Here is a 26,092-nt window from a genome sequence, read left to right on the forward strand (position 1 = left end):
TGGTGAGGGGGGTGGGATTAGTGACAGCGGTGGTGGTGGTGAGAGGGGTGGAATCAGTAGCAGCGGTGGTGGTGAGGGGGCTTGGATCAGTGGCAGCGGTGGTTATGGTGAGGGGAGTGGGATCGGTGGCAGCGGTGGTGCTGGTGGTGAGGGGGATGGGATCAGTGGCAGCGGTTGTATAGGGGGGTAGGATCAGTGCCAGCGGTGGTGGTGGTGGTGATAGGGGTGGGATCAGTGGCAACGGTAGTGGTGGTGAGGGGGGTGGGATTAGTGACAGCGGTGGTGGTGGTGAGAGAGGTGGGATCAGTGGCAGCAGTGGTGGTGAGGGGGCTTGGATCAGTGGCAGCGGTGGTTATGGTGAGGGGAGTGGGATCAGTGGCAGCGGTGGTGGTGAGGGGGGTGGGATCCGTGGTAGTGGTGAGGTGAAGGGGGTGGGATCAGTGGCAGCGGTGGTGAGGGGGGTTGGATCAGTGGCGGTGGTGGTGGTGAGGGGGCTGGGATCAGTGGCAGCAGTGGTGGTGAGGGGAGTGGAATCAGTGGCAGCGGTGGTGGTGAGGGGGGTGGGATCAGTGGCAGCTGTAGTGGTGAGGGGGGATAAGTGGTGATGGGGGGTTGCCATCCTCCCCCACCACCACTGCTGCCTCTTACTGATCCCACCCCACCACCCCCCCATCAGGGATAAGATCTGTGGGGGGTAGTGGGATCAGCAAGAGGCAGTGGTGGTGGAGGATGGGATCAATTGCACTGCTAATTACTTACTCATTTTGTTAGTTGATTCCCACTCAGCCTCAGTGCCTTTGCCTCTTCACACGTGCTTTCAGGTATTCTTCTTTTAACATGGGGGTCTCCTAGCAGAGAGCAGAGCTCCTCCCCCTTCACTGTATTGGTTGTCAGCTGGTCAGCTGACTTTCTGCTTTAGGTTCTGCCTCCAGCTTCTCTCTGCAGCTATGGGCGCAGAGGATAGGTGGGGCGGTCTAGAGTGACTCTGCTCCGCCTCCCCTCTGCAGCGAGCAGACAACAACGGCCACCCCCCCTCCCCCCAATCACACAGTGGTGGAACTTTGGAGGGGAACGGACGTGCGGAACTTGCGGACGGAACGGGTGGGCCCTGAGTGCTGCTGCCTTCAAAGCTGCCCCAGGGCAGTCAGCCTTGCCGGCCTACCGGGAAATTTCCCGTTATCTGGTAGGCCAATCCGGCCCTGGACCTGAGAAGAAAAGTATTGGGGCTGCTCTGTGTAATATTGGACTGTCGTTACAGCTTTGTTTTCTATTGTCCAATCTCCTAAGGGCAACAGAAAAACCCATGTACCTGAATTACATCTCCTGTGTCCTATTATGAACTCCTAGAAAAGGATTTTCTCTATCGCTCATTGACAGACGTAGTCTTCTTGATTCTCAAGAGCTGGGTTATGTTGTCTCCGCAGGAGTAGGACTAGGCAGAATGACAAAACGTTCTGGCTCCACCCTAGGGGGCAGTCCCTGAGGGTATATCCTCCCTCTCTCTGCTACAGGGAATCAGTTTTTTTCTGTCTAGTCAGGAGTAAGGACCTAAGTTCCTTGCTGGGATCTTTTGGTCCTGGCAAGACTTTTTTTCTTTAAGAAAAAGACATTTTTTAGGTAGTTTTCTCCAGTGTTTTTTTCCTGTGAGATCTTCAAGCGCGTGCAGACCAGGCATTGCGCTTGGTCGGCCGCGACATATTCAAGTAAGTATGCGGGGCCGGGCGACGGGCTGGATGTGAGATCCAGTGGTCACCCCGGTTTCTGCCTAAAAGCGCGTGCAGACCAGTGCGCTGAGTCGGCCGCGACGGAGTCCCAGTAAAGGGACTGACTTCGCGAGTTAAAAGCTCGCTTGGACGCCAGGACCAGAGAGTCGAGGCGTCCACAAACCCCCACCTCGGTGGAGAGGGTATTATGAAGAGAGGGTGCCTGTCGGTTCGGTATGGTGAGTAAAACGTTCCCTTTTTTCCTCATTTATGAGGCAGTATATATTATGGGCCCCTCCATATATGGTCAGTATATATCTGACACTTACAAGTCCCCCTTGTAATACAGCATGTGTTTGTGGGAAGTGGACTTGGTTCAAGAGCTAACACTCTACCCAGCAGACTGTAACATTACAGCAAACATAGGAGGTATAATCCTACCTTATGTGCAGTGTATCTCTGTAGATCCATATGTCACCTCTCAGCAGAGTGCAGGTGGATGTGCTGGGAAGACGATATCGGCGGTCCGCCGCCATTTTGCCGTAGACCGAATGCATGTATGTCCTCAGGTCACGTCGGCCGCCATGTTTTTGGAGTCTTATGTCTCTTCTATGGGGGCGGCCATGTTTTGTGAGCCCAGCTTCCTCGTGGAGGGCTGGGAACGTCGGAAGGCGTACACAGGGGGCGGAGCCACGCCTTCTGCCCGGGAAAAAGCAAACAGCTCCTTCCAGTCTGTAAAGACAGACGCTGGCTGCAGTTTGTTGGAAACTGCACTGCATCGGTTGGTGAGCCTTGGGGGTCCCTCTCTCTCTCTGTGGGATCGAGAAGCAGGTACTCTGAGGGGCGCTATTGCGCTAGGGGGAGACACATAAAAAAAAAAAAAAAATTAAAAAAAAAAAAAAAAAGTTTTTTTGTTTATTGCTGGCAAAAGTGTCCTGTATTAACATGGACCCTGCCACTCATGTATCTCCTCCGGATCCCCTCGAGGGGTCTGCGGGATCCTCCAGCACCCCATTGACAATTGAATCTTTGTCAGCCATTATGGAAACTTTTGTGTCCCGGGTGGAAGTGGCTTGTCAGGGACAGGGCGCAAGAAAGCGACCCCCGCCTAACCCCTTATTATCTGAAACCTCGGATTCAGACTCTGAGCCTATTTCTGCAGTTGCAGGTACTTCATCTGGTATTGGTGTCTCGGGTCCTGTCTCTTCAGACAGTGAGGAGGATGTTTCGGCATCTGCCATAGCCCGAGAGGAAGCGTTGGTAAACGCACTCATTGTATCTGTTCAAGAGACTTTAAGGTTACAGGGTATTCCATCAGAAATAGCTGAAACTGAGATCCCTTTTGGGACTAAAAAGTGCATCAAAGTGGCAAAGGTTTTTCCATTGCCCAAATGTTTTGGCAATCCAATCGATGAAGAATGGCGTCTGCCAAAACGCACTTTTAATATTTCCAAACGCATTGACAGGCGTTATCCGTTTGAGGAAACCCTTATTAAGAAATGGACAGAACCACCTGTGGTGGATTCACCAATTGCTAGATTGAATAAAGCCACGGTTATTCCTTTAGAAGACGCTCCGTCTTTTAAAGATCCAGTGGATCGCAAGATAGAAGCTATGTCTCGCACCATGTTTTCCTTGATTGGATCAGCTTTCAGGCCAATAATTGCTATTGGTCTGGTTTCGCAGGCTGTAACTGAATGGACCAAGTGGTTACGCCGGGACTTAGAAGAAGTCCCTCAGGCGGTATCAGATTTGTTGGAACAAATGATACAGGGGTTACAGTTTGTATGTGATGCGGCGTTAGACGCCACTCCATTAATGGCGCGAGCATCAGTCTCAGCAGTGGTTCTCAGGCGTACACTGTGGCTAAAAGGTTGGATAGCCGACCAAGGTTCCAAAAAAGCATTGGCTAATATCCCCTTTTCAGGAGAACGTCTATTTGGAGCCAACTTAGATGAGATCATTAAGGATCTCACCGGTGGAAAAAGCACCTTTTTACCGCAAAATTTTAAAGGTTGAGGAACTCGTCAAAGACGAGGGCCTTCTTTTTCTGCTCACAAGAGGTTTTTTCGTCCAGCGGGTGAAAAAACTAAGTCCTCCAAAGCTCCTGCAGGAGGCGTCAGGGGTCGTTGGTCGGGCAAGCAAAAGCCCGCCCCCTCCAGACCTGAAGATAAACCATCCAAAGCCTGAAGGTGCGCCCCCACCCATAACTGGGGTGGGGGGACGTCTTCGCCGGTTCCCGGATCCATGGCTTTCCAGAATCCCGGACAAATGGGTTTGCGAAGTCATAAAGTCAGGGTACAAGATCGAGTTTCGATCTCTCCCACCGGCGCGATTCTTCCCTTCCAATATCCGACTATCTCCGGATCGTCTAGAAGATCTGCGGAGAGCAGTCACAGATCTACTACAACAAGGAGTGGTAGTCCACGTTCCTTGGACAGAACGGTTTCAAGGGTTTTATTCAAACCTGTTTACAATACCCAGGAAAGAGGGCAAAGTGCGTCCAATTCTGGACTTAAGAGCGCTCAATTCTTTCGTCAACATAAGAAGATTCAGAATGGAGTCCATTCGCACGGTAGCAGCCTTCCTGCATCCAGGGGATGTCCTGGCGTCCATAGACATCAAGGACACCTATCTTCACATTCCCATTTTCGCAGGACATCAGCGTTTTCTACGCTTTTCCGTAGAGGAGAACCACTATCAGTTTGTGGCGTTACCTTTCGGTCTCGCCACGGCTCCGCGGGTCTTCACAAAGGTGTTGGCCCCTATGTTGGCACTTCTGCGCCAAAGAGGTATATCGATTCTAGGTTACCTAGACGATCTTCTGCTTCATGCAGAATCTCCTCAGACCTTGCTACAAAACATAGAGATTACTATGATTTCTTTACAGGAATTCGGGTGGCTGGTGAACCAGCAAAAGTCATTTCTGGTTCCCACCCAGAGGCTCGAATATCTGGGTCTAATTCTAGACACAATCAGGACGAGAGTTTTCCTTCCGGTAGGGAAACTTCGAAAGATTCAATCAGCAGTCCAGTTGTTACTGTCCAACAGCTGGTCTTCCCTTCGGACGTGCATGAGGGTTCTGGGGTTGATGGTGGCTTCATTCGAAGCAGTCCCATTTGCCCAGTCCCATACCCGAATTCTTCAGCAAGAGATTCTTCTCAGATGGAATCGGAATCCGGAATCCCTGGACAATCAGATACGATTGAGCAAACAGACCAGAGAGTCTCTGGTTTGGTGGCTTCGGTCTCCAATGCTCAGCCAGGGAAAGTCATTTCTGCCAATATATTGGACGATAGTGACCACGGATGCCAGTCTATCCGGATGGGGAGGAATTCTCGGTCAATTATCTGCCCAGGGACTTTGGTCCCCGGAAGAATCCAGATTACCGATAAATGTATTGGAACTGAGAGCGATCAGACTTTGTCTGATTCACTGGACCGAGCAGCTCCAGGGCAGCCCGGTTCGGATCCAGTCGGACAATGCCACGGCCGTGGCTTATGTCAATCATCAGGGGGGCACCAAGAGTGTCCGAGCGGCCAAAGAAGTGGCTTGCATTCTTCGCTGGGCGGAACGATTTGTTCCAGCAATCTCTGCGGTGTTCATTCCGGGGGTGGAGAATTGGCAGGCAGATTATCTCAGCCGTCAGACCCTGGATCAGGGGGAATGGTCCCTCCATCCAGACGTTTTCCACCAGTTGTGCCTACGGTGGGGCACCCCGGATGTGGATCTGTTGGCATCACGATTCAACAGGAAAGTTCAGAGATTCGTGGCTCGCTCCCGCGATCCTCTAGCAGAAACCGCAGACGCACTGATCGCCCCGTGGGGGCAATACCAGCTAATATATGCCTTCCCTCCTCTCGCGTTACTGCCAAGACTTCTTCGCAGGGTAGAGGAGGAAGGAATCCCAGTAATCCTGGTAGCTCCGGACTGGCCTCGTCGAGCTTGGTACGCCGACATGGTCAGACTGGTGGCGGACGTCCCGTGGAGACTTCCTCTCAGAGAGGATCTACTGTCTCAGGGACCGATCTTCCATCCTGCTTTACGATCGCTGGCTTTAACGGCCTGGCTATTGAGACCCAGGTGCTGAAGGACAAAGGTTTGTCAGCTTCAGTTATTCCTACTCTAGTTGAAGCAAGGAAAGCGACTTCCAGAAAGATTTATCATCGCACATGGAAGTCCTACATTGCATGGTGTGAACCTTTGGGGTTCCGTCCTCGGTCTTATTCGATTAGTCGAATATTGGCTTTTCTGCAACAAGGGGTTGAGCAGAAACTGGCCTTGAGTACTATCAAGGGTCAGGTCTCAGCATTAGCCATCTTCTTTCAGAAGCCTTTGGCTACTCATTCCTTGGTGCGGAATTTCATCCAGGGGGTGCGACATCTGGCTCCGCCAGTGCACGCGCCGTTACCCCCCTGGGATCTTAATTTAGTGTTGTCGGTTCTTCAGAAACCTCCCTTTGAAGATATTAGGGAGATTCCTCTACCCACGTTGTCCCAGAAGGTGGCCTTCTTGGTGGCTATTACTTCTGCACGCAGGGTGTCAGAACTGGCCGCATTATCTTGTCGTTCACCATATCTGGTGGTTCATAGAGATAAGGTGGTTCTTCGTCCGAATCCATCCTTCCTACCAAAAGTAGTTTCAGAATTTCATCTGAATGAAGAAATTGTATTACCTTCCCTGTGTCCTAAGCCCAGTCATCCTCGGGAATTTGCTTTGCACTCCTTGGATGTGGTCCGGGCGATCAGGGTATACTTGAAAACGACAGACTCGTTTCGCAAGACGGATTCACTTTTTGTGATCCCAGATGGACCCAAGAAGGGGTTGCCTGCATCTGCCGCGACCATTTCCAGATGGATCAGACAGACGGTAGTGCAGGCTTATTCTATTAAGGGTCGGGAGCCCCCGTTCCCTGTTAAGGCGCACTCCACTCGGGCACTTAGTGCGTCATGGGCCTTTCGCCATCAGGCGTCAGTGGTCCAGGTGTGCAAGGCGGCTACCTGGTCGTCGGTGCATACCTTCTCTAAACACTATAAAGTTGATGTAATGGCATCGTCTGATGCCTCATTTGGCCGCAAGGTTTTGCAGGCCGCAATTTGAGGAGACCAGTGGTCTACCTCGAGGGTTTTTTCCGTTGGAAAATTTTTCTTTAGTCTCATTCTTTGTTTATAATGAGCCTTTAAAACTTCTAGTTTGGCACCGGTTGGGCCTACTAGATTGGATTTGATTTTGTCAATCCCACCCCTCATTTGTGGCACTGCTTCTGGATGTCCCAGCTCTTGAGAATCAAGAAGACTACGTCTGTCAATGAGCGATAGAGAAAAATGGATTTTTGTAAGAACTTACCGTAAAATCCTTTTCTCTTAAGCTCATTGACAGGCGTAGTACCCGCCCCTCTATCATTGAGTTGGGTTGGGTTAATTTCTCTGTACTGCTTTAAACAGAACTGATTCCCTGTAGCAGAGAGAGGGAGGATATACCCTCAGGGACTGCCCCCTAGGGTGGAGCCAGAACGTTTTGTCATTCTGCCTAGTCCTACTCCTGCGGAGACAACATAACCCAGCTCTTGAGAATCAAGAAGACTACGTCTGTCAATGAGCTTAAGAGAAAAGGATTTTACGGTAAGTTCTTACAAAAATCCATTTTTATGTTTTGTCAAAAATCCAATTTTTTGCTTTTTTTTACTATAAATCTTTGGAAAGACTGTAAAATGACAACCCCAATTCCAAAAAAGTTGGGGCTCTGTGTAAAATCTACATAAAAACAAAATGCAATGATCTGCAAATCTCATAAAACCATATTTTATTCACAACAGAAAACATCAAATGTTTAAACTGAGAAAATTTACCATTTTAAGAAAACAAATAAGGTAATTTTGAAATGATGGCAGCAACACGTCTCAAAAAAGTAAAAAAAAAGTTAGGACAGGGCCATGTTTACTGTAGTGTTGCACAGGGTCTCAACTTTTGTGGAATTGGGTTTGTGTTTCTTTTTTCATATATTATGGTATTTGCTAGTCTAAATTGTAATTATTGAAAGTTGATGATAATTTTGTATAGGGAGCTTGCTGTCAAAGAGCTGCGCCGTCAAAACTTCCAAACATCAAGTTCTTCCAGGATTTCACCTGACAGGACATTCCGATCTCCAGAGCGCCGATCAAGGTCTCCAGAAAAATCATTTGACAGGTAAATGTCCTCATTATGCTAAAAAAGAAGAGAATAGCTCATTTAACTTGCTTTAGATTGCACCCAACCCTTTCTAAAACACTGTGTTAAGTTTAGTGGGTTTGTTTATACAGAATACACCATTAATAATTTTGTACCAATGTTAACTTGTGTTTTAATTCCTCAAAAGCTGTGGGGAGATTTGACAAAAAAACTCACATACAGGTGACTGTAGATGTTAGATAATGGTTTGGATCTAATTTTTATGATGCAGTTGGTATTTCTATATTGGATGATAACTGAGGTAATGTGCTATATCATCAAAAGGGCATTTTTCTAAGCTTGGACAGACTACAGGTTCTCTTTAACCTCAAGAAGCATAAGTTTAAATCTGTTATAGTTTGTGGGTTTATAACGTTTTCCTACAGTTTTTCAGGTAATAAAAAGCAGGTCAATTTTGCTTCTTTTTAAAATTTGTTTAGCCTGCATACTCATACTCATGTATTCACAGTTGATGCTCTCTTCTCTCATGCTGGAGCTGAAAAGGGCACCATGAGAGAAGATTGCATAATTTCCTGTGCCTGTGTTTACATTACCCAGGCACAGGATGTTCTGCAATTGGTCAGAACCGATCACCAGGTCCAGGCCAAAAATCATTGGCCTGGACCTGATGACTGATCGGTTCTGAACAAAATCAGAATATCAGTATAGCCCAGGGCGAGATCGGCGTACAGTTACGTTGGTTTGCGGAGCCTCGCCACAGTAAATCTGCAGCGAACGGTCAGCAACTGGGTAAAGGCCTTTTTTTCTCTTTTACAGTAAAACCTTGGATTACGAGCATAATTCGGTCCGGAAACATGCTTGTAATCCAAAGTCCTTCTGTTTATAGTCCATACAGTATAAAAAAGATTATAGCAATGTGATAGGTTGTGTAACCATAAAATGTCAATCCATAAATGGTAGGCCTCCACAAGGGGATTAAAAGCAAAATCCAGCAGAGTTACAGTGTATAATAGAAAACAGAGGCGCCTCTAAGTGTAGCAATATGGTTACATTTAATGAAGGATCAACATTTAGCAACTTACATGGTTGATGATCAAAAGAGGCACATCTATGTATGGAGGCATCCAGGGAATAGTTGTCCACATAGACCTTCCTCCTCACTGCCATCAGTCTGCAGTCGTGACTGGGAAGACTACCCTGCAGTACAGCAATCTGAAAGCGAGGCATGAACCGCTCGTGGAAGGGATGATGTAGATGGCGGTGCGGAGGATGGTCTATGTGGACAGCTTACCCCGGATGCCTCCATACTTAGATGTGCCTGTTTTAATCATCAACCATGTGAGTTGCTAAATGTTGTACCTTCATTCAATGTAACCATGTTGCTACACTTAGAGGCACCTCTCTTCTCTTTTATACTAAGTTGTGATGTGACGCTACTTGTATATCAAGAAATCGCTTGTTTATCAAGTCAAAATGTTTTTAAAAATGTTGCTTGTCTTGCAAAATGTTCTTAAATCAATTTACTCTCAATCCAAGGTTTTACTGTATATGCCTTTTTACGCTAATGTTTAGCCACTCAGGCCTAACCTTAGCTTTTTTATATTTGTTGCCCATTGGAATGCACTACCTAATGTTATTATGTAATATGTTCTTAACCACTTCAGCCCCCGTAGGTTTACCCCCCTTCATGACCAGGCCATTTTTTGTGATAGGGCACTGCAATATTTTACCTGACAATTGCACGGTCCTGCAATGCTGTACCAAAAAAAAAGTTATGTCCTTTTTTTCCCAAAAATAGAGCTTTCTTTTGGTGGTATTTGATCACCTTTGTGGTTTTTATTTTTTGCGCTATAAACAAAAAAGACCGATAATTTTGGAAAAAAAAAAACAATATTTTTTACTTTTTCTATAAAGCATATCCAAGAAACTTTTTAAAAAAATCTAATATCTTCATCTGTTTAGGCCAATATATATTCTGCTACATGTTTTTGGTAAAGATAAATCCCAATAAGCGTATATTGATTGGTTTGTGCAAACGTTATTGCGTCTGCAAACTATGGGATAGTTTTTTGGAATTTTTTGTTTTTTTACTAGTAATGGCGGCGATCAGCGTTTTTTAGTGGGAATGTGACATTGCGGCAGACAAATGTGACACTTTTTGGGGACCAGTGACACTGATCCAGTGATCAGTGCTAAAAAAAAGTGCACTGTTACTGTACTAATGACATTGGCAGGGAAGGGGTTAGTATCAGGGGCAATCAAAGGGTTACAAATTTTCCCTGGGAGTGCTTGCTAACTGTGTGGGGGATGCTTTTACTGGGGAAAGACAGAGATTTGTGTTCCTGCTAAGCAGAAACACAAGATCTCAATCTTCCTCTCTCATTCTGCCTCTCTCACGAACGATCGCCGGGTGCCGCAAAACATTGGTTCCTCCTGACCCGCTGATTGGCTCCCGCTGTGCTCATTAACAGTGGGAGTGGGTCGCCTGCAAAGTCTGGCTCTGATTCAGATTCAGTGTCCCAACAGTCAGATTGTGGTCAGATTGTTTTTGGGTGGATGCAGTCTTCTACTGTTGTGCCAGACTTTGGGTCTTTTAGAGCATCTACAGCTGCAAAGACCCACAATATCCGTTATTTTGGTCTTCTACAAGCACTGGTAATTTTTTTGTTTGTTGGTCCTTTCCCACCATAGATGCACCAGTGATCCACCTTAACAGGCAAACCACCAAGTGGGTGCACAGCATGCTCACCTTTGAGGATTTCAGATAAATAGTTAAAGTCCCCCCTAAAATCCCAGTTTAAATTAATTGGTGTGTCTCTGCATCCTCTGTTGGTGGTAGCTTTAGGCTGCCAAAAAGTGTCAGAATGGTGGATTCCTCTAGAAAGGATCCTTCCATCACTGGAGTTTTATAGAGCAGTTGGAGCAAATGTCTGGTGCATTGAGCTTTAGTTGTAATGACTAGTAACAAGCATATATGCTTGTGTCTGACATGGGACTGATGTCTGTACAAGTGCCCAGGGCACTCTAGCTGCATGCACAGGATGTTGATATGGCATCCCTGGAGCATCTAATTTAGTTACCCTTTGAGAGACATTGTCTCTGTAGACTTACTCTTGATATCATCATTAGCAACACCACAGATGGCTGGAGTGCACTCCTACCACAACAGGAGGTGTGTTAGGGAGTGGAGAACCTGTCATTAAATCTGTAGGACTCTTAGCCATAGGCCATTGGTGCACTCCCACTTCTACAAGTGGGGGGCTTTTTGTGCATCCAGATGGGTCCTGGGGTTGTTTGTTTCCTGGAATTAAGTGTTCTGATCATGCCCTGTAGCTTACATGCTAAGTCCTTGTATCTGGCATCTCCTTCAGCTGCCCCTCATTTTTCTAGTATAGGTGCATTCAGCAGTGTATCTTTCCAGGTGTGTCAGGGTTCCTAGCTCCCTGATAGCCTTTGTTCCTACCCTAGTAGAAAATTGTCTTCGGTAGTGTTACCCTGCATTGACTTATACTCCTTCTCTCAGCAGAGTTCCTTTTCCTCAGATTCTATTGAACCCTCCCAGTGACTCCTTTTCCTTAAAGGTCGGCAGGCATAATTTTCTGTTGTCCACACCTTGTGGTTGGTCTGACTTCTATTGTCCCACCTCTTTCGCTTGTGGGTTCTGACAGCCTCGCACTAACTCAGATTCAGTGTTCCTTAGTTAGTGTCATTTGCCTTGGTGATAGAATCTACAGTATGTCCTGGTCTGGAGTGCCAGGTTGATCCTCTATGATTGGTCATGGCAGTTTCCCTGACTTGCTAGAGTTTTACACATCTAGTTTAGACTCGGGCATTGGTTCTTCAGGTACCACTATTATCCAGATGGTTCCTGATACCTTGGGTCTGTCAGTGGCTGTTACACACCCCTCTGCTGGACTTCGTTTGGACTTCCAGACTGTTACTGAATTCCTGTGTCCCTCAGTAGACAATAGAGAAAATATGATGTTAATTGTTATCTTTACAGTGGTTTTAAGCCCAAAACCACAAATGTAATATATTACAGCTTACCAATCTTTAGATGCTTTGGCTGCATTAGTTTTCTTTGTTTGTTATTTTTCCCTCTGTTTTCACCTGACGATCTGGCTAAAAATGTACAGCCTGCATTTTGGGACCACAGGAGCACCTTTGGACAGCAACATTGTTAACCTGTGGGGAGGGGAGTGTTAAATGTACTAGTAGATTTTGTAGTATAGTGGCCACTTGACGCACTGTTAACACAGTAGGTCAGCCGCTCAGCATGGGCTTTGCATTTTCGAATGAATGCACTGACGAGGGACCCCGGAATAGGAGGTTCAGGGCCATTTCTGTGCAATACTATTACACAGAGCAGGTAAATATAACACGTTTGTTATTTTAATAAAAAAAAAAAAAAAAAAACTAGTAAAGCAATACTTTCATGAGCATTGATCAAGCATTCTTTAAAGCGGGGTTCCACCCAAAAGTGGAACTTCCGCTTTAAATAGTCCTAACCCCCTGACATGCCACATTTGGCATGTCCTTTTTTGGGGGGGGAGCGGGTACCTAGTTTTGACATGTACCCGCTCCCACTTCCGCTCGGAGCGCCGCTGCGCCCTGAGCGGAAGTTCTCCTTTCTCCCTCCCTCCCTGCAATCTTCTGGGACATGTCAGAGGTCCCAGAAGATTGCCGGGCAATCACGACGCATAGCGCAACTCGCGCATGCGCAGTGCGTACCCGGCTGTGAAGCCGCAAACTGTCACAGCCGGGTGCCCACATCAGTGATGCCGGCGCCGCGGAGTAGGGAGGGAGAAGACGGCGCATCGCTGGACCGTGGGACAGGTGAGTGGGCGGTTAGGCTGGAACTCCGCTTTAAGCTTTTTCAATGCTTCAAAAACATGTCATAAATGCCATAAGCGTATTATTGAGTATTGCCTCATTCTTCATAATCAAGACACCTGTGAACAAGCCCGTAATGTGCAGGGAATTGTGGGTGAGGACTCTCCAGGAACTCTCTCCTGACATAATTTATTCACTACAGTTACTCAGAAACCCATAATGCACCCATGTACTGTATATGTGTACTGTATATCTGATTGGTTGAGAGAAAGGGTTCATTTTATGTAAAGATATTCTTCTAAATAAAATAGTCTTTTATTAAATTTGCTTCAGATCTGTTATGGTAGATGCCAGGATTAAATATACATAAAATGAAGTGTGTGAACTTTAATCGTGTTTTAAAACGGTTTCCCCAAGTGGCCTGTTTAGTTTTTCAAACATATTATTCTCTGGAGGTATTTGTATTGTTTAATTAATTACATTATTTCTTGCAGGAATCTTCTGTTTAGAGATTATTAAGCAATGACTCATGGTCATCGTGGGAAAGAAACATGGAAAAACCAGTTAAATAATAAATAAACTGTTATCTTTCAATCATTTTGTGTTTTCACTTGTTTGCATCATAACTAATACTTTCCCAATTGTGCAAACATCCAAACACTGTATGTGCACACTTGAATCAAGGAGGCACACCGCTTACATCCATTACACTTGTTAAATACTGTTCTGTGTTCAGTAAATAATACAGTACAATTGCTCTTTGAAATGTCAGCCTCAAGCTGGAGCCCATTGATAATTTCTGTAAATGCTGTCCTTGTTTATTCACTTTCCTCCCCTCTATGGGTACCCCCACCTGAAGGCTGAATACGATATTCCGATTTTCATACAGATACCAGATACATTTCTCTAGTCTGCCTATGTGTGTGTATAGATCTATAGTCTGACATTAAGACACATCATCTTTACACATAGGACCGCAGTGAAATAATTTCATTCTACACATTCCTATAATACACAGAATACAAGTTTGCATGGACCTTGGGCTGTTTCCCCATGGGTTTGGAATGTTAATTGTCCTCATGGCTTCAAAATACAAATTTTATCTTGTTAATCAAGTTTATTTTGGCCATTATGGCATATACCTTTAATGTGTGTTAGTTAGATGTTCTGTGTTTAATTTTGTTTTCGATTTTTCACATTATTTTTAATACAATCTTTAATTCAATCTTAACTGTGTATTTAGCTGTGCTAATTAAATTATTTTTGTACATTTTTTTATGTATTTTAAAACAACTGTTTTACCTACAATGTATTTCACCTAATATTTATTGTAAGAAAATAAATACAAACTGTGGAACCAGACCATGATAACATACTTTAGTATATGCTGTAGTTAAAACATTCTGTAAAGCATAGGGAGTGGTTTTGAAGGAGTGATAACAGGTTATGGGAATTTCAAAGATAAAGGTGAGTGAAAGAACAGCAGAGGAGCACTTCCCATTAATGTAACTGGGACAAGAAGTGAGGAGCAGCGCTCCAACACAGAGAAAAAGTAAAATGACTTTCATTACTAGAATAGAAAAGCTTTAAGTTTAAAACCTCTTTATAACTTTTGTTATGGGGATGGGAAGTAGGGGAATATCTCCCCAATAGGGAAACTGTTGGCAATGAAAACCTGAGAGTGATTTCAACCTTTCCCCACTCTATTCAAAACAAATCAATCTGCTAGAGTTCTTCTTTTCTTCTTGCTCTTTTTTTCATGAGTAAGATCAGTTTGACCCCTCTACAGTTTATATCTTAGTCCTTTCAGCTTTGTGTTAGATTATACTGCAAATTGTGAAGTTTTGTATTAATCATATATTTTTTTATTCAATAAAGCATTTTTATTAAATCTGTATTATAAGTTATTTAATTCCAATTTACAGGCTTTTCTGGGCAGTGGCGGGGCTGGTGCTCCATGGGTCGGGGAGGGGGCGGCAGACGGACCACACCATACCCCCCCCCCCCCCGACCCACACCAGCCCGCCCGAAAGAGCTAACCCCTCTTTCTTCAGCTGTTCACCTTCTATCCCCCGTGTCACCACCATGGACAATGCAAGCGGAGGGCACTAGCGGCATGGGGACAAATGCACTTAATGCAAAAAAAAAAAAATCAAAAACAAATTGACCTACATCAACATGCCATGCCCCCCCCCCCCCCCTCACTGGCAGGACTTCCCTAATGTTGAAGGCATGTGATCTGGTATGGTTTAGGAGTGGGGAGCTGCACGCCCATCTCCGCTCCCTGTCCTAGTCTGCCAGGCTGCATGCCCAGATCAAGGCTATGGTATGCATTTTGGGGGGGACTTTACAGTGGTCACATAATCGGAATGCCCGCCTCTGTCTCCCTGCATTTAGAATAACTTAAAGGGCCAGGAGGTGGTGGTGGTGTGAAGAGGGTAAAGTGATACTAAAAGCCACTTTTCTTTTCTAACTAAAAAAGTTGTAACACTTACCGTGTGTGCAAGCACACTACTGTTAGGTCCTGGACCAGGCTGTGTGCGTCAATGGACACACACAGTGCTGGTAAGCCATTCCCTGCTTTCTTCTCACAGGTTAGCATGATTAAGAATACAATAACATGAGTTAGGAATACAACAACATGAATTAGGAATACATTAACATGAGTTAAGAATACATGCTTGAATAGGTTTTCTTTTTTAATCAGAGCATACCTGAGAAAGATAGATTCTGATAAATAAAAATATAGATATGCTTCAGACAGGGACTTTAGCTACTACTCCAAGGTGCACAATGTTTATACTCACATAGATCTATTGTGTGTGGACCACGGCGCTCTTGAGTTGTTGCAAATCAGAAATATCACGATCTCCAATCACGCGCCAGTATCTGCTACACTTCGCCTGCTAAGTGGGACCCCCAGGGCGTGGTCCTGGAGGTTGAATGAAAACTTGCTGGATAATGTCACAGTAGTCACCAAGGTAACTGACACCATCTAGCATTACTTTAAAGAAAACACCTCAGACAAAACTGGGGAAGGAACTATATGGTAGGGACCCAAAGCGGTAAAAAGGGACGAGTTGATTTCTCTGGGATCTAAACTTAAAAAGGAAAGACAGGCTGACTTCCGATGGGTATTGACTGCCCTACAACAGGCTGAGCTTCAGCATAAACAATACAGGAATATTGAGGCTCTTAACTGCTTGAACAAGCTTAGGAAGATGTTCTCACGCCTTTTAGACCGCTGTGTCCGTAGACAACTTTGTTACCTATCGCACAAATACCATGAACATGGCAACAAATGTGGCCTAATGTTGGCTAGAGCCCTTCGGAAGCAGCGTGCCCAAACCCCCGTACACAAACCTTTTACCCCTACTGGGGAAGCTGTCCTACACTCTGACAAGATTGCCTCACTGTTTTGTGACTACAGTATGTCAGATCACTGGGTGGAGGCCGAAGTGCTGAAAGGGCTTTCCTTGCAGCTTGGTGCGAATCACCCCTGGAAGTGAGACAGGAGGTGACACGACCCAAGTAGCACTGGATGCTTGTGGTGGTGCAGGTGGATGGCTGAGAGGGATATCCGGGTCCCTTCTGAGAAGCTCCAGTGAAAGCAAGTAGTGCAGTGGTAAATGCCAGGCCGGGGGTCATACACATGTGGTCAGTCCAAATAACAGCATGCCGGGGTCAGTACACAAGTTATCAGGCAGAAACAGATCCGTGGAGCAAGCCGGGGTCAGTACACAGGTTATCAGACAGAAGCAGATCCGTGGAGCAAGCCGGGGTCGGTACACAGGTTATCAGGCAGAGACAAGTCCGTGGAGCAAGCCGAGGTCACAACCGGAAACAGGAAGCTGACGATAAAACAGCACTGAAGCATAGCCAGAGAGCGTCTTATATAAGGCCAGGATGGGCGTGATGACGCACATGCTCTGCGCATGCGCACCCACCTCCGGTATTGTTATTGTGACTGAGTGGCACTTCCTTTCCTGACAGTGCCCCAACCGAGGGGCAGTCTCTGGATGCCCTCTGACCGTGTTTTTCCGGAAATTTGCTATGAAATTCTCTCAGAAGTTTAGGGGCATGGATATTACTCAATGGTTCCCAAGAATTGTCCTCCGGAGGGTATCCTTTCCATTTAATTAAGTATTGAGTGCGATTGCCTCTCTGTCGGCAATCTAAGATAGTCTCAACCTCAAATTCAGGCTCCCCTTCTACTGAAACTGGAGGAGGTGGTACCTCTTCTCTTCCCGGGTAGGGGCTTGGTATTGCTGGCTTTAGAAGCGAAGCATGAAACACCGGGTGAATCTTGAAAGAGCCAGGCAAGACTAATTCAAAGGCCACAGGGTTCACCACTCTCTTGACCTAAAAAGGACCAATGAATCTTGGCCCCAATTTCTTGGACGGACAGGATAGTTTTAATTTAGTTGATGAGAGCCAGACCTTATCTTCCACCTTGTGTGCAGGGTTCGCCTTCCATTTGAGGTCAAAAAATTTCTTATATTCCTGTTGGGCTTTCTGAATATTGTCCCGTAGTAACTGAATATTAGCTTTAATGGTGGTTAGCCAAACAAGGACTGCGGGAACCGTGATTTCCTGGTCCAGGTTAGGCAAAAAAGAAGGATGAAAGCCATAATTAGCCCAAAACGGGGTTTGGTTGGTTGCGGAGTGTACAGAATTATTGTAGGCGAATTCTGCGCATGGAAGCAGGGAGGTCCAGTTGTCCTGAGAGCTGGTGCAAAAACATCGGAGGTACTGTTCTAGGGTTTGATTTGTTCTTTTAGTCTGCCCGTTGCTTTGTGGATGGTATGCCGAAGACAGGGACACTTCAACTGCCAAGGACTTGCAGAGTTCCTTCCAAAATCTAGAGGTAAATTGAATGCCTCGGTCTGATACTATATTATTTGGAAGTCCATGTAGCCTGACCACTTCTTTGATGAATGTGTTGGCCGTCTCCAAGGCCGAGGGAGTGCACATCATGGGCAGGAAGTGAGCCATCTTCGAAAGTCGATCAACAACTACTAAGATAGTAGTAAACCATTCTGAGGGCAGTAGCTCAACTATAAAGTCCATAGATAGACCTTTCCAGGGCTGCTCTGGGATCGGTAATGGCCTTAACAGGCCCCATGACTTGACTTTTGCCCCTTTGTTACGTTGGCACGTAATGCAGGAATTCACATAAGTTCTGCAGTCCTGGTGCAGTTTAGGCCACCAAAAGCGGCGTTGGATAAGTTCGTAGGTCTTTCTTACCCCAAAATGTCCGGCGAGTTTGTGGTCATGAAAGGTTTTGAGGACCACCAATCGCACTTGTGTGGGAACAAAAATTTTCCCCTGGTACCAGAGGAGTCCTTCCCGTCTTTTTAGAGACTCCACTTCAAGACCTGAACATTGGGTAGATGCTTGTCGAATTGAGGTTTGTAGGTCCATGTGGATCAGAATAAAGTTTTGAGCAGACAAGCTGGTATTGGGCTCCGTCGTGCTGGGAGAGTCCAGAAACATCCGGGACAGGGCATCCTTCCAGCAGGTACCTCCATTCTTCTAGGGCACATTTAATGGCCAGAAGTTCCCGATCCCCCACATCGTAGTTCCTCTCTGGGGGTGACATTTTTTGAGAAAAGAACGCTACTGGGTGTAGTAGGGCCTTTGGGCCTTGGCGCTGGGACAGAATAGCCCCTGTGGCTACTTCCCAGGCATCCACTTCGAGAATGTAAGGTAGAGCTGGGTCCGGATGTTGCAGAATAGGTGCAGTTACAAACAGGTTCTTTAATTTATCAAAGGCTGACTGAGCCTCCGGTGACCAGCGGAAGCGGATCTGCTGGCACGTAAGTTAGGTGATGGGTGTAATGATTGTTAAAAACCCCTTTACAAACCTTCTGTAAAAATTAGCGAAGCCCACAAATCGCTGAACTCCTTTTTTATCCGTGGGGGCTGGCCACTCCAGAATTGCTTTCACCTTCTGCGGATCCATAGATACACCCTCTGTTGAGATAATAAGCCCTAAGAACTGGACTCTCTCTCAAATTCACACTTCTCCAGTTTCACGTAGAGCCCGTGTTTCCTCAGGGTGATTAGTACCTTTTTGATGTGGAGCCGGTGGAGTTCTAGAGTGGAGGAAAAGACCAGGATGTCATCTAGATACACAATTAAGAAGTTGTCCAGAAACTCTCGGAAAATGTAATTTACCAAGTGTTGAAATGTGGCCGGGGCATTGAACAGCCCGAAGGGCATGACCATATATTCAAAGTGGCCAAACCGGGTCCTGAACGCTGTTTTCCACTCATCCCCCTCTCAGATGCGGATAAGGTTGTATGCCCCTCGGAGGTCCAATTTAGTAAAGACCCGGGCAGCCCAGAAGCGCTGAAATAACTCTGGAATCAAAGGAAGAGGGTAGCGGTTTTTGATGGTAACCTTGTTGAGTTCCCGGTAATCAATGCAGGGTCTTAATGTGCCATCCTTCTTCTCAACAAAGAAGATTCCAGCGCCCGCTGGGGAGGATGAGGGCCTGATGAACCCCTTTTCCAAGTTTTCATCGATATAAACCCGAAGAGTTTCTAGTTCCTTCTCAGACAAGGGAAATATTCTTCCGAAAGGGATCCCTGCCCCTGGGAGAAGTTCAATAGGGCAGTTGTAGGGCCTGTGAGGGGGTAGAACATCAGCCTTCTTTTTGTCAAATACATCCCTAAAATCCCGATAAGCTACGGGAATGTCTTCAAGGAGGTCCGGGACCGGCTGGACGGCCAGACACGTGGCAGGAGCATTGGGTCCAGGAGGGAAGCAATGATCCAGGCAGTACTTGGATGAGAAGGAGATTCTCTTTGTTACCCAATCAATCTGGGCATTTTGGGCCTGGAGCCAAGGTAGGCCTAGGATGACCGGGAATAAAGGAGAGGACAAGACATCAAAACGGATGAGTTCTTGATGGCCCGAGCTTGTGATAGTGAGAACTGGGTAGGTCTCTTTGGTCACGGGTCCGGAACTAGGCAATGACCCGTCGGCCAGAAAGACTTGAAGCCGTTGCTCCTTAACTTGCAGGGGGACCCCCAGTTTTTTAGCTAGAGTGCAATCCAGGAAACCACTGCAAGCTCCGGAATCAATAATTGCCGTGAGCTGGATCCTCTCTTCTGCTACCTGTAGGGAGACAGGAAGGATAAGGTGAGCAGGGGACGGCTCAGAGACCTGACAGTTCAGAACAGACCGTGAATAGCACTTACTAGGCCTCACAGGACAGTTGCGGAGAAAATGGCCGGAAGCTCCACAGTACAAGCAGAGGTTCGCCTGGCGGCGGCGTTGTCTCTCTTCGGGGGTTAAGGAGGAACGAATTAGCCTAATCTGCATGGGTTCACCATCTGCAGAGGCATTGATAGCTGGTCCAGGAAGAGGAGAGGCAGCGAATGGAACCTTGGGAATGACCCAAGTAGCCTGAGCCCCCTGAAGGCGATCTGAGCATCGTTCCCAGTGACGCCTGTCCATTTGGATGGCAAGGGAGATCAAATCTTCCAAAGATGCTGGTGTCTCTACCCGAGCAAGCTCGTCTTTTAGAGCTTCAGAGAGGCCATGACAGTATTGGTATTTTAACGCTGCCTCATTCGAATCCATGTCGGCTGCCCACCTACGGAAGTCTACAGTATAGTCCTCGGCCGGGCGTTTGTTCTGTTGTAGAGCATGTAAGGCCGACTCTGCTGTAAACGTGCGCTGGGGATCTTTGTATAGTTGGGCCATGGCCTCAAAAAAGGAGTTTACGGAATTTAGGATCGGGCTCTTCTTTTCCAGGAGATTGTGTGCCCAAGTCTGAGGTTCATCAGCCAATAGGGAAATTATAAACCCTACTTTAACCACTTAAGCCCCAGAAGATTTTACCCCCTTCCTGACCAGGGCTTTTTTTGTGATTCTGCACTGCGTGACTTTAACGGACAATTGCGCGGTCATGCGACGCTGTACCTAAATGAATTTGACATCCTTTTTTTCCCACAAACAGAGCTTTCTTTTGGTGGTATTTGATCACCTGTGCGATTTTTACTTTTTGTGCTATAAACAAAAAAAAAGCGTAAATTTTGCAAAAATAACAATATTTTTCAATTTTTTTTATATGAAATTCCCCAAAAAAAAATGTCAAAATCAAAAATTTTTAACATTTTTGGCCAATTTGTTTTATGCTACATATGTTTGGTAAAAAAAAATCGCAAAAAGCGTATTTTGATTGGTTTGCGCAAAAGTTATTGCGTTTACTAACTAAGGGAAAGATTTCTGTCATTTTTGGTGTTTTTTTTTTAACGCGTAATGGCGGCGATCTGCGATTTTTTTTTTGCGGTACTGCGACATTGCGGCAGACAGATCGGACCCTTGACTGACTTTTTTGACACTTTTGGGGTTACCGGTGTTATTACTGCAGTAATCAGTGCTATACATATGCACTGTTACTGCAAAATGACACTGGCAGGGAAGGTGTTAACTTTATTGGGGAAGGAGGGGATAAGTGTGTGCCTAGGGGCGTGCTTTTTACTGTGATTGGACACCGTGATCAACGGTCCTACATAGTAGAACCGTATGATCACCATTCTTACACAGGGGAGAATGACAGGCGGCTTGTTTACATCAGCCGCCTGCCTTTCTCCCTTCACGGAGGACGATCGCGAGTGACCGGCGGACATCGGGTCCGCCGGTCACACGCACTGACTTCCCAGGGAACGAGCCGGGGCGGGCGCTCGCCCGCTATTGGCTCACAAGGAAGTGACAGGCTAGTGACGTATATATACATCACTTTGCCTGGCCGGGGCTGACCGCCGCCGTATATAGTCGTGCGGCGGTCGGCAACCGGTTAATGGATTCAGAGGAGAAGGTCCTGGGCTGGAGAGCCAGATATAGCAAACAGGCATTTTTGAAGGCCCTGAACTTCCTTCGCTCCCCACGGAAGCGTTCGGGCGTGGGCACCCGTGGCTCCGGTGGCGGAGCTGAAACTGAATGGGCGGAGCTAGCTTGATCCGGTTGGGATGGAGCCGGCAGCGAGCTAGTGGCAGACAATTCCATTCGGGCCACGCAACTTATTCACTGGGCTTGCTTTTGTTAGGTCCCTCTACCCTACTTTATTTTATCCACAGAGGTCGAAAAGGCATTCAACTGCGTAGACTGGGACTGCAGGCAGTCTTGGAGACCTTGGGTTTAGGTCCGCGTATGCTACAATGGTTTTTAGCTTTATACACAACCCCTAGTGCTCTTCCAGGTTCCTCATATGGAATGGCACTAGACAGGGGTGCCCCCTCTCACCACTCTGCTCTGGCTCTGGAGCCATTTCTCTGGACTGAGCGAGTAAATCCAGACATTAGAGGGGACAACGGAACATTACCTATTAGCTTACGTTGACGACGTCCTATTTCACCTTACGGGCCCCCTTGTCTCATTGCCAAACCTGATGCGAAAACTCCAGGTCTTCGGGAGATTATACAACTTTAAGATTACCTACACTAAGTCCGAAGTTTTACCTATATATAACACTGCCTGAGATGCTAGCTTCTACCCTATGTGGGGCCTTTCCATTCACATGGGCCAAGTCTTCCCTTTAAATATTTAGGGGTTCAGCTCACTGACCACTTTGAGACACTATATTCTAGCAACTATCCTAGGCTGTTGACCGTCTTATGCAAGAACTTACCAACTTGAACAAAAACAGGTTGGGCTTCCCCATGTATTTATGGCTTTATAAGCAATTGCACAATTTCTTTGCCACCCATGGATGCTTTATTAGGGCGCCATCTACCCTTACCCCATTTGACCGGCTGTTTATAGACAAAGAGCCCATACCCCACCTAGTCTCAGAACTCTACAAACGACTGAGTTCGGCCCCAATTATTACAAAACATTATTTTATTCGAGAATGGGAGCACGACCTCGGGACAGAGTTTTCAGCTGACCAACTTTCACATCTCTACCAATTAACACATTTGTGTATCTGTGGTCTGAGTGTCAAGCGATTCGTTCTTTCTGGTCCGACATCAAGGATCAGATAAAAGCTGTTTTGGGGCTCCTAATAGGGAGGAATAGATCAGGAAGGTGATTGAGATTATGGAAGCAGAGGAGTGGGTGGCGACATGTAAGGACAGATGAGATAGCTTCTCCAGTATCTGGGCGACATGGCGAGACCACACCTCTGACTCTGCCCAGGTCCCATCTAGTCTAGACGTTGCTTTGTTGGAGTTAGCAGAGCCCTCTTTGAAAGTACCTACTTTAACTATGCAGCACTTTCTCTGTGATACCTACTACTGTTTTTTTTTTTACCTTGATATTTTTTGCTGTGCGACACGTGTTGCTTTATTTTTTCTTTTGTATAAAAATGTTCCTTAACCACTTAAGCCCCGGAGGATTTGGCTGCTAAAAGACCAGGGTTTTTTTTGCGATTTTTTTACTGCGTGACTTTAACGGACAATTGCGCGGTCGTGCGACGCTGTACCTAAATGAATTTGACGTCCTTTTTTTCCCACAAACAGAGCTTTCTTTTGGTGGTATTTGATCACCTGTGCGATTTTTTGATCATGCGCTATAAACAAAAAAAGAGCAACAATTTTGCAAAAATAACAATATTTTTCATATTTTTTTATATGAAATTCCCCCCAAAAATCAAAATTTTTTAACATTTTCGGCCAATTTGTTTTATGCTACATATGTTTGGTAAAAAAAATCGCAAAAAGCGTATTTTGATTGGTTTGCGCAAAAGTTATCGCGTTTACTAACAAAGGGAAAGATTTTTGTCATTTTTGGTGTTTTTTTTAACGCGTAATGGCGGCGATCTGCGATTTTTTTTTTCGGTACTGCGACATTGCGGCGGACAGATCGGACCCTTGACTGACATTTTTGACACTTTTGGGGTTACCAGTGACATTACTGCAGTAATCAGTGCTATACATATGCACTGTTACTGCAAAAATTACACTGGCAGGGAAGGGGTTAACTGTATTGGAGAGGGAGGGGTTAAGTGTGTGCCTAGGGGCGTGTTTCTAACTGTAGTGGGACATGGCTATTGGTGTAAAAACAAAGATCAATGGTCCTACATAGTAGAACCGTCTGATCTTCATTTTTACACCAGGGAGAATGACGGGCGGCTTGTTTTCATAAGCCGCTCCGCCTTTCTCCCTTCACCGGAGCGATCGTGAGTGACCGGCGGACGATCGGGTCCGCTGGTCACACGCACTGACTTGTCAGTGATCGAGCCGGGGCGGGCGCGCGCCCACCCACAATTGGCTCGCAAGTCAGTGACAGGCGAGTGACGTACCCATACGTCACTCTGCCTGGCCGGGGCTGACCGCCGCAGTATATAGTCGTGCGGCGGTCGGCAACTGGTTAAATAAAGATTACATGGAAAAATTGTTTTATTCATTTAGATATTGTATATAGATAATAGATTAGCAAATAGCAAGATGATAGATAGATAGATAGATAGATAGATAGATAGATAGATAGATAGATAGATAGATAGATAGATAGATAGATAGATAGATAGATAGATAGATAGATAGATAGATAGATAGATAGATAGATAGATAGATAGATAATTTAACCACTTTACAACCGGAGGATTTTGCTGTCTTCCGTCCAGGCCACTTTTTGCGATTCGGCGCTGTGCGACTTCAACTGACAATTTCGCGGTCGTGCGACGCCGTACCCAAACGAAATTTACGTCCTTTTTCTCCCACAAACAGAGCTTTCTTTTGGTGGTATTTGATCACCTGTGCGATTTTTACTTTTTGCGCTATAAACAAAAAAAGAGCGTTTATTTTGAAAAAATAACAATATTTTTCACATTTTTTTATATGAAATTCCCCCCAAAAAAGATGTAAAAACCAATTTTTTTAAAAGTTTTTGGCCAATTTGTTTTATGCTACATATGTTTGGTAAAAAAAATCGCAATAAGCGTATTTTGATTGGTTTGCGCAAAAGTTATTGCGTTTACTAACAAAGGGAAAGATTTCTGTCATTTTTGGTGTTTTTTTTTTAACGCGTAATGGCGGCGATCTGCGATTTTTTTTGCGGGACTGCGACATTGCGGCGGACAGACCGGACCCCTGACTGACATTTTTGACACTTTTGGGGGTACCAGTGACATTACTGCAGTAATCAGTGCTATATATATGCACTGTTACTGTAAAAATGACACTGGCAGGGAAGGGGTTAATTTTATTGGAGAGGGAGGGGTTAATGTATGCCTGGTGCTTACTGACGTGTAGGGGGGGAGGTGACTGTGTGATTCATGGACAGATCGGATGTCCAGCTATGCTGAACAGTCCGATCTGTCACTCCCTGTCACTATGGAGATCCGCCCGCTGTGTTTACACACAGCGGGCGGATCTCCAGACTCGATCCCCGACGATCGGGTAAGAGCAGCGGCGATCGCCGCTGCTCCTCCCCTGGCCCGACTCCCGCTGTGAATGAAAACAGCGGGAGCGAGCCTCCGGCGGCGCGCAAGCGCCGCCCAGAAGGGGAGGAGTCCAGTCACGTTAATACTACGTGACTGGACGGGAACGAGCCACTCTGCCGCAGTAGTATTACCGTGAGCGGTAGTAGAGTGGTTAAAAGATAGTAGATAGATAATATATTAATAGGTATTGTATATAGATAATAGATTATCAAATAGTGAGATTATAGATTTGGTAGATAGATATGTAGCACCCTGCAAAGTAGGTGCTAGGTAAATTATAGTGGGCCCTGACTGCCTAACAGCAGGGCCATGATTTTCAGCTTGGCTGTCATGTCTCCCAGGTGTAGCTGTTGAGACTGGGGAGTCTCCCCACTGTGCTCCATGAGAGGGTTCTCATTGGGCAGTGGAGGAAACCCAGCCAATGGTGCACTCAGGCCTGTATCTACCCCAGAAAGGCAGATTCTGCCGCACAGCATTCTGGGAGGGGGTATACGTTTGAGGGGAACGCATGACGCAGCGTCTTTGGCCAGAAGCAGAGTCCCAGGAGGGAGAGTACGGCTGTCTCTCCTCCTGTCAGCAGGATCGGGTGTCCCAGACGGCTCGCCTGAGGTGACAGAGAGCTGAGCTGCAGAGAGAATCCGGTGCAGAGGACCAGCGGAGAGAGAGGGGTCCAGTTTCAGGAGAGCATTCCCAGTTCATGAGTACTGCAAACTGCCCCCTGGGGGTCTACCTAGAGAGAGAGGGGACCACTCCGGTGAAGGTCGTGGGGATCCAGGAGCTAGCTAGCCGGTGCAGGAGTAAAAGTAAAGGGGGTGCCAGTGTTGACCCTAAAGAGAAGCAGAGGGGGTGCCTAGTGAGAGGACCCTGAAGTGCAGAGAGGGTGCCTAGTGAGAGGACCCTGAAGTGTAGAGGGGGTGCCTAGTGAGAGGACCCTGAAGTGTAAAGGGGGCGCCAGTGGTTGGGCCCTGAAGTGTTAATGTGTACAGCAT

At 46.3% G+C, this 26,092-nt stretch overlaps 1 protein-coding gene across 1 annotated transcript in view; it reads left to right on the forward strand.

The window, feature by feature from the left end:
- The window catches only part of LOC309548144 (uncharacterized protein), a gene marked incomplete at its 5' end in the record, with an annotated part of 250,508 nt that overhangs the window by 105,899 nt on the left and 118,517 nt on the right, over positions 1-26,092 (forward strand). The window contains 2 exons of the mRNA XM_082248108.1: positions 7,767-7,888; positions 13,198-13,220. Of these exons, the coding sequence (XP_082104234.1) occupies positions 7,767-7,888; positions 13,198-13,220 (145 nt within the window). The remainder of the gene's footprint in view (positions 1-7,766; positions 7,889-13,197; positions 13,221-26,092) is intronic.

This window comes from Pelophylax lessonae, assembly GCF_965119305.1.
Source record: "Pelophylax lessonae genome assembly, chromosome: 2".
Lineage (NCBI taxonomy): Eukaryota > Metazoa > Chordata > Amphibia > Anura > Ranidae > Pelophylax > Pelophylax lessonae.